The 12,037-nt window shown below is 51.0% G+C and overlaps 2 protein-coding genes across 5 annotated transcripts in view; one reads left to right on the top strand and one right to left on the bottom strand.

The window, feature by feature from the left end:
- The window catches only part of Ephx1 (epoxide hydrolase 1), a 51,924-nt gene extending 43,304 nt beyond the window's left edge, over nt 1–8,620 (top strand). Inside the window, exons 8-9 of the mRNA XM_051186452.1 lie at nt 7,875–8,000; nt 8,404–8,620. Coding sequence (XP_051042409.1) covers nt 7,875–8,000; nt 8,404–8,605 — 328 coding nt within the window. The 3' untranslated portion in view covers nt 8,606–8,620. The remainder of the gene's footprint in view (nt 1–7,874; nt 8,001–8,403) is intronic.
- A 1,401-nt stretch (nt 8,621–10,021) lies between these two features.
- The window catches only part of Tmem63a (transmembrane protein 63A), a 33,565-nt gene continuing 31,549 nt past the window's right edge, over nt 10,022–12,037 (bottom strand). For all 4 annotated transcript variants that reach the window (XM_051186448.1, XM_051186447.1, XM_051186449.1 and 1 more), the window contains exon 23: nt 10,022–10,963. In XM_051186448.1, the coding sequence (XP_051042405.1) occupies nt 10,796–10,963 (168 nt within the window). In that variant the 3' untranslated portion in view covers nt 10,022–10,795. The remainder of the gene's footprint in view (nt 10,964–12,037) is intronic.

Below are 12,037 nucleotides of genomic sequence, written 5' to 3'. Positions count from 1 at the left end.
GCAGGGGCCTTCCGCTTGTTATTCCTATGTAACTTAATGCTTCCTATGTAGGACCATTAGTGAATCCCTTTTTGTCACATTAATGTTAAAGCTTGTTGCTTCTTTTTTCCCATTCAGTCTCTCAGGAGTCATGTTTCTGGAACTTCTCCTGGCTTCGGTGCTGGGCCTTGTCATCTACTGGTTTGTCTCTCGGGACAAGGAGGAATCCTTACCACTTGAAGACGGCTGGTGGGGCCCAGGGTCAAAGCCCTCAGCCAGAGAAGATGAGAGCATCCGACCCTTCAAGGTGGAAACATCAGACGACGAGATCAAGGTGAGATGCCCTTTTGCAGGCAGGAGCAAAATCCCACAGGTACCCTTGCTGGGGTTCCTCTCTAATGTGGGTAAAGGTATGGGTGGGAAGGAAACTTGGGGCCCTTCAGTGACCCTTAACATGCCCAGCCTTCTTCCTCAAGCAAGATACAGACTGCACCTGAGAAAGGTGTCTGTCTTCTCAGAGCCGTCCATCCTGTGCCTCCCCATCCTTATCCTGAGGCCAGCCAGGAAGACAGGCTGGAGGGGAGGCGGGAAGAGGTGTTTGCATGCACAGCAGGTCAAGGGAGGCTGCTACATTCAGCTTCCCTTGACCAACCTAAAGGATGGAGCTTGAGCTAGCATGAAGGGAAAAGTGAGCAGATGCCCCAGATTCCATGTGTCACTCATGCCTACAGAGGGAGATGATGCCCCAGGGAATGCAGCAGCATGGGGATCACAGGCTCAGCCTCCTTACTGTGTGTTAGGTACTCCTGGGCCAGTCATGGTCTCATTCAAGCTACCCAGTAGGGCTCGCTGGCTGTCTCAACTCACAGAGGATAATAATGAAGCTGAAAATGGTATGGCTGTGGGTCCCAGGAGATTGTGTGAACAAACAGAATGGTTTGAAATCAGCTGCAACTCCAAGGCCAATTCCACACAACCCCAAAGTCACAATAAGCTGACTAGTAGGGACAGAGAGCAAAGGGTAGAGGCTCCTGGGGGAGCCTGGATGGAGGGGGCCCAAGGGGAAAGCACTAGTGTGGTCTTACCCATCCTTTTATTCACCTAAGTGCTCGAGCACCCACCAGGTGCAGGCGCTCTATGGAATGCATGGGAGAAGAGACACACCCCCACCCCCCTATACAGCTTCACACACACATTCGGCATCAATAGATATGAAAGGAATACACGGTGTTAAGATTTGGAGACCCATGGACCAGTAAGAATCATTGTCATCGGACGCTCTCACAGAAGTTCACACAAGTTCCAAGGAGAAAGGGACTGAGAACTAAGTGCCGAGGGCAGAAGCTGAGCTTTGAGCGTTGCAAACCTGTTTGGGAAAGGCACAGGGAAGTCTCTGGGAAGAGGCACCTGAGTTGTCCCATGACCTGAAATGAACATGCCCAGATAGTTTCCTGGATTGTTATCCTGACTCACACCCAGGACGCTGGGAACCTGTCTCCTAGGCACTCCATCTTTTCTCACTGGATTAGAGTGAGTTGTTCAATTGTTAACAAGTGTTGGTACATCATGGCTCACAGGTGAAATGTAGCCTAGGACGTTTTCTTGCACTGGCCACTGTCAAGAATGGCTTTTGTGTCCTGAGATCAGTGTGGACCAAAGCCAAAGGAAAACTAATAATGGGAGGTATGCAATGATTGTGTGGCATTTGAGCTTCAGTCACGCATGTAAGTTTGGTGGAAGGCAGCCTCACTGATCGTGTAGGGGTCATCTGTGGCAGCTCGTTTGCTGCAGGGAGAAAGTGGAGGAATTGCATCTTGCAACGCCACATAATTTTACTCTGTGGCTCCTGATGAAAGTTTATCAACCCCTACTCTACAGAAGGCTTGCAGAATTAAAAGTGAGTATTGGAGTTGAGCAGTGGTGCCATGTGCTTTTAATCCCAGCACTTGGGAGGCAGAAGCAGGCAGAATTCTGAGTTCAAGGCCAACCTGGTCTAAAGAGTGAGTTCCAGAACAGCCAAGTCTACAGAGGAACCCTGTCTCAAAAAACAAACAAACAAAAAAAAAAAAAAAAAAAAAAAAGAGTATTGTTCACACACCTAAGAATTGAAGAGATGCCTGCAATGGAGCTAAAAGGGAGGACACAGCGTGTGTGGCCTGTGCAAAGCCTTCTGTTCCCTCCTGCCCCCTCCCACTCCACCAAAACAAGGATAGATGGAAGGGAATCTGGAGGCCACAGGGGAACCCATAGCCCCTCCATGGTGCTGCAGGGTTCACTCTGAGTTGTGGACACCAGCTCTCTCCTGCCTCTGCCCACCCACCTGGCTTCCCCACCGCAGGACTTGCACCACAGGATCGATGGGTTCCGGGCATCCCCACCTTTGGAGGGCAGCCGCTTCCACTATGGCTTCAACTCCAGCTACCTGAAGAAAGTGGTGTCCTATTGGAGGAACGAGTTTGACTGGAGGAAGCAGGTGGAGATCCTCAACCAGTACCCTCACTTCAAGACCAAGATCGAAGGTGAGTTCCCACAACAACAGCCTGGCACGGGGGGGGGGGGGGGGGGGGGTTGTCACAGGAGCAGCCTTCCTGAGTGGCGTGAGTGATCCCCCAGTCCGCTGTGCTGTAGCACCCTGGGACCCAGTGGAAGGTCACCCAGATGAGCTTGAAAGTTGTTGAATTGTTTTCCTCATTGCTCTGACATAAAACCTGACAATGACAAGTTATTTATCACTGGGTTTATTTTGGCTCATGGTTTAAGGTTACAAGTCTGTCGTGTCAGGGAAGCCACCACAGCAGGGGAGTGATGCCATATTAAGTCAGTGGTCCAGAAGCAGCACAAAGGAATGTGATCTTCTCATTTTCTCCTTTCTTCCATATTTTAGTCAGTCTTTTGATCACCCACGGTGCCCGTATTCAGGGTAGGTCTTCTTGCTCCTCTTAAGTCTCTGTGGAAACACCCTCACACATCTCCTAGGTGATCCCCAAACCAATCAAGTTGGCAATGAAGATCACAGATGTAACCCCAGAAATGTGGGGTAAGGGGGTGGAGATCCTTGGGGGCTCCCTGCCCTGGTAAAACAACACATGTTCCAAGTTCAGTGGTTGACCCTTTCTTAAAAGAACAAGCAGAATATTAGAGGACTCCTGATGTCCTCCCCTGGGATAAACACACATGCTCATGCACACACACACACCAACTCAAGGAAGGAAGGGTCTATTTCAGCTAATAGTTCAAGGGTGCTGTCCATCATGATGACATCATGGTGGGAGGAGCCTGAGGCAGCTGGTCCCACTGCATCTGCAATCAGGAAGCACAGAGCAATGAATCCCTGTGATCCCTGTGCTTAGCTAGCTTTCCCCTTAGCTGGCTTTCCCCTTAGCTGGCTTTCCTCTTAGCTGGCTTTCCTCTTAGTTGGGTTTCCCCTTAGCTGGCTTTCCCCTTAGCTGGCTTTCTCCATAGCTGGCTTTCCCCTTAGCTGGCTTTCAATCCAGTAGGCCAGGCTATGGGCTGCTGCTGCCTATGTTTACAATGAGCCACCTTAATTAACCTAATCTAGATAATCCCTCATGGAGACTTCTGTCCTAGATGATCTCCATCCAGTCAAGTCAACAAGTCACAGCAGCTATCACAAATCTTAAAAGCAGTCAGGTATGGAAACACTTAAGAAAGCCAGAACTACTGTGTAAGCTTCAAGCTCCTATCCTCTTGTGACAAAATACACAGAATCTGACATTAGGACAAGCAGACCATGGAGAAGGAAGCAGGACAGGCAATGCCCAGGATGGCACTAAGCAATATTGCATTCAGGGGTGGCAAGCTTGGGAATGCAGCCTCGACTCACTGTCTACCTAGTAACCATAATTAGAGTGTTACAGCACAAAGCCTCCTCGGGGTACAAATGCTCAAAGAGGACAGTTCCAGCCTTGAGTTCACCTTGGACAGTAGCCCACTAAGACAGCCCTGTGTGGGCCAGCAGGACTAGCAGCCTGTGCTGGGCCTGGTGGTTGCAGGGTGTTCTGCTGGGCCAGGGTTCATGGTTCTCTGCACCGCCAAAGGGCTATTTGGTGGCTTCAGTCCCCAGGAGCAACCAGTCTCCAGCTAGACTCCTTTTCCATGCTCCCCAGTATAGGTTTCGTCCAAGAAGGCTCCTTCTTCATATTTGTTGACATGCCCCTGCCTCATAATGGAACTTTCCAGGTCCCTCTTTTCCCCAGGCTCTGACACCTGGTTTGCTGATTGATCTTAGCCCAAGTTTTTCAAACACTGGATCACGCCACAGATATGGCATGGTGATTTGCTTTTAACATCTACCAATGAGCTCTTCTGTGCCTTAGATGAGCACACAGGTGACAGTCACTTCACACGACTTTAATACAGTGCTCTGTTGAATGTGCTGGGTTCCTGGGCCTCTCCCAGCCCCAATGTGTTCTCAGTGAACAAGTGTTTAGGGAGCCCTGCTGTAAGCCAGGCTCTGTCCTGGGCCATGGGAACCCGGAAGTGCATTCCCAGACCATCTCTGCCCTCCAGAGAGAACGCTCTAATGTGGCCCACAGCCACGTGAAAGGCCTGCACTTGTAGTTTTTATTACCAAAAACATCTACAACCCGACTCTTCTCCTGGGCCCACGTTTCAGGAAATTTCTTGGCTACACTGAGAGGGATATCGAGCTGTTGTACCCCTTCAAGGAGAAGGTTTTCTACAGCATCATGAGGGAGAGTGGCTACCTACACATCCAGGCCAGACACCGTGGGTATGTACACTCATGAGAGGGAACACCCAACACACACCCAGGGAAACCTCCTGGGAGGGTTGGGGGCGGGGCTGAAAAGCTGGCTGTTGTCTAACCAGTATCTAGTGGGCAGGTCCCAGTACATTTAATTCATTTAACCACGGGGAACCAGTAAAATGTTAGCAGCAGCAGATAGGTGCACAAATCAGTTTTCTTTCTTATCTTTTTGGTTTTTCAAGACAAAGTTTCTCTGGATAGCCCTGATCACTGGGAATGCATTTGTCCATCTCTACAGACAGGAATTGTTTGCACTGCTCTGGCTTTTCTGTGATGACTCATTAACAGGGCTAGATGGAACCCTGAAAGCAGCCAGTCTCAACCTGTGGGTTGCAGCCTCTTTGACCGACCAGCCTCTAGCTCCAGAAACTATTGAAGTTACAATTAGTAACAGTAGCCAAATTACAGTTATGAAGTAGCAATAAAAACATTTTATGGTTGGGTCACCACAGCATGAGGAACTGTAGTAAGGGGTTGCAGCATTAGGAAGGTTGAGAACCACGGACCTAAAGGATTGGAGGACTGGGAGGGCCCTCTGGATGTTTCTCTAGTCCATTTAAAAACACCTGAGAATTACTGGACCCATATCTGAGCATCTCACAGTTCCTAAGGCAACACAACATTCCAGATACTCCTGCGAGCTATGGTCAGAGCCTTGTGCTTTGGTTTGGTCTGGGGTTTTTGGCTGTTTTGTTTGTTCAGGGTCTTTGGTTTTGCCCTTGGTTAGTTTGGTGTAAGGATCAATGAAGAGCCTCATGCACAGTCAGCAGGTGTGCATCCCTGAGCTCTGCCCCAGTGCCCTGAAGCTTTAATCACTGGAATGGACTTATCTCAGCCACGTGCCAATGTTCGTCATTGATTTTCCTCTTAGGTTCTTTCAGGTTGTTTTTCTTTTCTTTTCCTTTCCTTCTTTCTTCTGTGTGTATGTATCTATGCATGTGCTGAGTGCATGTATATGCATTGTGTGTGTAGAAGTCCTGAGGTCATAAAAGGGCATCTAATCCCCTCGTGAGCTGCCCTGTGGGAGCTGGGACCTGAACCCAGGTCTTCTGCAAGAGCAGTGAGTGCTCTTACCCACTGAGCCATGCCTCCTGTTCCTCATTTTAAGTATCAGGATATATAGACCCAAGTTCTCATCTTTATAGAAACAGCATTGAGGTTGGATGAATGGCTGAGTTTTTGAGCATTTGCCTAGCAAATGTGAAGCCCTGGACCAAGCCTCAGTGCCACATGGTGTGTGTGGTGTGTGAGTGTGTGGTGTGTGGGGGGGGATGTGATGTGGGGGGGTGTGGCATGGGGGTGTGTGTATTGTGTGTGGGGGGTGTGTAAGACACTGCCTTAGAGTTAGTCCCATGAGATCAAGGGGAGGATTGGGCTCATTTACCAGATGATATTACAAGGACTCCAGATGTGGGACACATGACAGGCTGTGAGGCTGTGCTGGAGACAGGGCTTCCATCTGGCAGGATGCTGAGCCAGCCCCATACCTCCACCTACAGTCATACTCCGTGGGGCCAGGCTTCAATCCCTCCCTTTCTCCTTCCCATCCAGGCTGTGCCCTGAATGACTCTCCTGTGGGCCTGGCTGCCTACATCTTAGAAAAGTTCTCCACATGAACCAACCAGGAATACCGTGACCTGGAGGATGGAGGCCTGGAGAGGTGAGGCCGCACCACTGCAAGACCCCAGGCTCCGACTCTCCCTGCTCACCACTCATCCCTCATCAAGGCCCTCTTTAGAGGGGTAGCAAGCTCCTCTGTCTTTGCCCCACACACCATGCCACCCCACCTGTGACCAGGGGGACCCTGTGGGGAGGATGGGGAGGTGGTGGCACTCACAGGACAAATGTCTTGTTCAGCATGTTAGTGACACAGACGATTCAGAACTCAGCAGCTCTCCCTACAGGCAAGGTGTCTCCAGGACAGGGAGCAACCTTTACTGCAGAATAGCAGGGCCTCTCAGCCAGCACCTCTACTGTAGGTTAGATTCTGTGGGGGCTAATTAAGAGAGGGCTAATTAAGAAAAGGCCTGGAAAACAAGCCCATATCCAGAGTTCCAAAAACTTCACTATGCATGGGGTCTTAGTCCTGTTCCTAACCCTGGTGCAGAATTTTGCTCTGACCCAGAGTCCCTAGGGTCTATGCTTTTCTTTCCCTGCTTAGTGATGTACAAAGCATCAATCCCAGAGCTGTGGGCAGGAAGAGAAAATGAAATGGGACAGGATCTGCCCAGGGCAGAAACACTGTTCTGTCCCTGCTTTTGCCTCAGCACCCACAACAGCCAGATATAGTGAGTTTTCAACAAATGGATGGTGCCGTGAGTTGGTGGCACACGCCTTTAGTCCTAGCACTCGGGAGGCAGAGGCAGGCAGATCTTTGTGAGTTCTAGGCCTGCCTGGTTTACAGAGTGAGTTCCAGGACATCCAGGACTATACAGAGAAATGATATCTCAAAAACAAAACAAAACAAAATCATCACATTGATTGACCTGCTGTCAAAGTAAGGGATCCATGGTTTCCTACTATGCTTGAATTTGATGTCCCTACATGTCTTCCAAGTATCACTCATTCTGTTTTTACCAGAGGACAAACTGAGACACAGGCATGGCAAACATTTGCCAGAGTCCCAGGGCTCTTTAGTACTACAGCCAAAACTAGCACCTGGGTCCCTTGACTCTTAGTTCATTACCTCTAGACAGGGGAATTCATTACTCTGAGAAACGTGGAATCTTGAACTGGGGTGAGAGAATGATCACTGGAGGGTAAGTATGCTAGCAGAGACCTGGAAAGCCCAGGAGGAAGGTGGAGGTAGGAGCTGTGGCATGCACCTCTCTGCTCAAAGCTTCTGGGCACACAGGTGCCACCTGGTGGTGAGGCAGGGGTGATGCTACTTTCCATGGAGTGCAGAGATGAATTCATGAATGAAAGCAGGTGAGGAACTTAGAACTTGCCATCTGCCATAGTCAGCACTCTACACTAGTTATCTGCCTAGAAACAGAGGACCTTGACCCAGGCGACCTATGGGAGAAAAATAACACGGGTCATTTGAGGAAAGCCAGATAGGTAGGGGCCTTGGCACTGAGCCTGAGCATCCTGTGCACTTTCCCAGGAAGTTCTCCCTGGAAGATCTCCTGACTAACATCATGATCTACTGGACAACAGGAACCATCGTGTCCTCCCAGCGCTTCTACAAGGAGAACATGGGCCAGGGCATCATGGTCCATAGGCATGAGAGGTAAGCCTGGCTGAGCAGGGAGAGGGGCCTCTGGGGCTGGAGCTCAGAGCTATTTGGCCTTTAGTCCAAAGAAGGCAAGATAAGAAAGACACCAGATGGTCTCAGGATCCTGACCTGCTGGGACAGAGGCATTGGGATTTGCAAGGTCTGTATGGAGACCCTCAGGTGACGGTGAGGAAACAGACTAGCAAAGTGGATGTTTAGAGGCTCACATGACCTGTTCCATGGTCCTCCCAGGCAGACAGGGTCCTTAGTGAGTAGAAACGGGGGCTGTAGTAGAATGGCTGATTCCTGAGTTTGCCCTCGTCCTTATGGTTCCACATGGCCTCCCTCAGCCCTGAGGCCCTAACCTTGCTTTAGGAACATGAGCGCAGGGCCTCATCCCTGCCCCTCTTCCCCACAGGATGAAGGTCTTTGTGCCCACTGGCTATGCTGCCTTCCCTTCAGAGATACTGCACGCTCCAGAAAAGTGGGTGAAGGTCAAGTACCCCAAACTCATCTCCTATTCCTACATGGAACGTGGGGGCCACTTTGCTGCCTTTGAAGAGCTCAAGCTTCTGGCCCAGGACATCCGCAAGTTCGTGTCCCTGGCAGAGAGGCTGTGAAGTCCTCCAGGATCAACCACACCCTCAGCAGCAGCCCTGGCACCTCCCAGTCTCCCTTAAGTGCGATGCCCCCTTTCTGAGCAATGGGCTTAAGTTTTTGTGCCCTGCAGTCTCTGGGAGCCTGGGTGCATGCCTTCTCCTCTCACCATCCCCATGTTAGGTCACAGACCTCAAGACACAGGGCCTCTTTAAGGACCAGGTACCCCCAGGTGCCCCAGCTCTGGAGAGATCTAGCCACACCTCCTACAGAGGAGGGAGATATCTTGTGTGGAGAGTTAACAACTTTATCCTCAAAGCTTCTCCCTCCACCTTACAGCTGTGGGCAAGCAAGCCCCTGCTGCCAAGACCCAAGGCAACTTTGAATTGTGATTTCACTCCTATCTGTGGCTTCTTGATGCCGACCCCTAGCACTTAAGCTAGATCTCCAGGTGTGTAACCTTCCCCACTTGCAAAGAACTCCCTCTGCCCCACATCCTAAGAGGCTCTCTGGCTTGCTCCCTCCCTTCAAGACCCACTTGTAAGTCATAACACAGCTTTTCTGGAGTAAAATTTGCCTCAGCACCTGTCTGTGACACCTGTTGGTGACACAACATCTTTCCTGAAATTTACCTGGCATGCTATGGACCTGTGTTAAGCAATGTGGCGTTGTGACAAATGATTTTACTTCTAAACACAACTGCACCAAACTACATCCTCTCCTCCAAAGCAACCCATACGGGGCTTCTCCTCCCACGGTGAGCTCACATTTCTGCCCTTTTGCTTTGGTGCCTACTGGGCCCTCTAAATCAGTCCAGACTGGCAAAGGCAGGGGAGGCTGCCAGAAACAGCTATTGTCCAAGGCCACTGTGAACCAAGTAGCCCCCAGAATAGGGCTGGCACCACCCAGACACTCACAAAGCTCAAGGCTGTGGAGAAAAGGCAGTGTGGCTGGCTGATTCAAGTGAAAAGACCCTGATAGTCAAGGGCCACCAGACCTGTGAAAGAGGGATGGCAGATCCTGCCTGGTCCCCGTGGGGACTCTGTCTGTGGTAAGGAATTGAGGCAGGCCCAAGAGGTTGGCTTCTCATTTATCCACAGCTCTGCCCTAGCCCACACCTGCACCCCACCTTGGACTGCTAAGTCCCACCCATCCCCATATGTGTCTTGCCACACCTCTTCTGTTGCGCGTAGGCCCCCAGACGCAGCCTGTCTCCTATAGCCCAACCCCAGGCCCCATTCTGGAAGAAGAAAGAGCTACCCAAGACAGAAGAAATGGAGAGGCACCCTCTTCTCTCTGTGCCTGTCTCTCCATTCTCCCATAATTCCAGGGTACCATTGGTAATGCCCCTCCCATCTTGGACAGAGCAGACACATGAGGTAAAGGCTAGACGAAGCCTGCATGGACGAGGAAAGCCACACATGGCATGAGAGATGGGCTCCTACCACCAGCCCAATGGGCACTTTATTAACGGTTCTCAATATCCCTGCCTACAGCGGGGTGACCCCAGTCACAGGATCTCAGGCAATGTGACACAAAAAGCTCAGAGGCACAGCAGGTGCAGAGGTGGTCACAAAGCCAGTGACTAAGAGCCTGATGCCCTGCCACTGTCAGCAAGGACATGATACTTTTTGGTCCCTGCTGCTGTCCACTGATCCCTGAGAAGGGGCTGCAGGCTAGGGAAGCATTGTAGGACCCCACATGGGCTGCATCTCAGACCCAGCTGCTGCAGGCTTGCTGGTTATTAGTGATGCATCTGCTTGCAGAAGGCTAAGCAGTGTTTTTGGGTTTTCATGGCCACATCTCCCCATCAACTGGTAGTCTCCAAATCTGATTAGCCTGAGGGCAACATTCCAGCACATGTTCTTGACTACAAAGTGCTAGGAACATCATCCCACCTACAGAGCTGCATCCTTGCCAAGTGAGTGAAAGAAATGCGCATGTCCTCTTATGACCACATGAGGGAGGGAGCTGCAGGTGATCCCCAGTCTGGAACCAGAAAAGCAGCCTGCAGATGGCTCTGAGGGACAGCAGCCCTACCTTATACCCTCAGCCAAGGACCTGAGCCCCCGTGGCCCACTAGTTCCCACTTCTCACAAGACTGGAGCTTCAAAACAGGAAAGAACTCAAGAGCCTATCTGGGGCTCCAGTCCCTTCTGTCCCTCAGTCCTCTGGAGTGCCCTGAGCCTGCCAGACCAGCAGCTTGCCCACTCTCAGGATTCCTGGTAGACACAGGCCACACTGTCGCTAGGATTCTGAGCCACGAGCTGCCCAGGAAGAGTCCCACTGATGTGACGGATGGCACCATAGGTCTGCTGCTGCTGCGGGGATAACGCTGTCCTCTCAGAGGCCAAACCATTCAGAATCCGGGGCACATAGGGCTGTTGGAAAATTCAGAAGTCAGATCTTTGATGGTAGAAGGTCTGATACCGCACATCCTGGTCATGGCCCATGCTACCCTTGGGTGGATACATATCAAGAAATAGCATTCACATGGGCACCTAGACCCAAAATAAGCTGTGTGTGCATTTCTCAGCAGCCAGAGCAAAAAGGCAATCAACCTGCAGCCCAGTTCTCATGGTCATATGAAGGAACAGAGAGACTTCCTCTAGTTCTAAAAGTTAATACTCCTTCCTGCTACTGTATTCTGGGTGACCATCGCAGTTTATTTGGGAAACAGGCTGACAGTAGAGACATGTGTCTGTCAGCCATGCATCTTCTGGGACCGAGGCCAGAAATGAGGGATGTCCAGCTCTCCTTGCTGGCTGACAGAGCCAAGGGCATTTCTGGGTAATTATGCTCCCAAATACCTGATTATCAGGGGCTTGTCCAAGGACAGACTGTAAGAGGAGTCTTTTACCCCAGAAAGGTAGCTACCAGAAGGAGTAAGGCTGAGCAGGCGAGCTAGTGTCCTACCCTCACATCTGTGGGGATGGCCAGAAGTCACCACTCTACTATCTGGGGCTCAGGGACAATGCTCTGCCCTGAGGTAGCACCCTGGAGGGTAGAGGTAGGGAAAGCCAGGAAAAAGAAGAGGGCCTTTCCAATCTGGCACCCTTTTCTGGAACAGGTGCTATATATATTTGCTGAACTCCAAGGGGTGTAAATTTGCATCTCCCATAGCTGTCGCAGGACCTCACACAGGCACTTGAATAACCAGTGACAAAGCTGCATCCACGCGCAGGATCTCCTGACATGGCCACACTAAAGGCCCAACTCTCCAGTGAGGCTGAGAGAGGGCAAGCGAGCAGAGCGCTGTAGTCCAGAGAAAGATGGGTGTCCATTGGGCAGAGTAAGCCTCAGTGGCCAAGGCGGTTCCAGTGTGCAGCTGCAGGACCCTGACTGACCAGGGAGTCCTTTCCATTGACATTAATGCAAAACTAGCGGGCCACCTGACCTGGGGTGTGTTTTTAGCCAGCACTGTTCCAGCATATTCCCATTGCTTCTCTGATGGG

Source organism: Phodopus roborovskii, unplaced genomic scaffold, assembly GCF_943737965.1.
Source record: "Phodopus roborovskii unplaced genomic scaffold, PHOROB, whole genome shotgun sequence".
NCBI classification, from domain to species: Eukaryota; Metazoa; Chordata; class Mammalia; order Rodentia; family Cricetidae; genus Phodopus; species Phodopus roborovskii.
The sequence above is the reverse complement of the archived record's forward strand: the minus strand, read 5'-3'. Positions and strand labels throughout refer to the sequence as shown.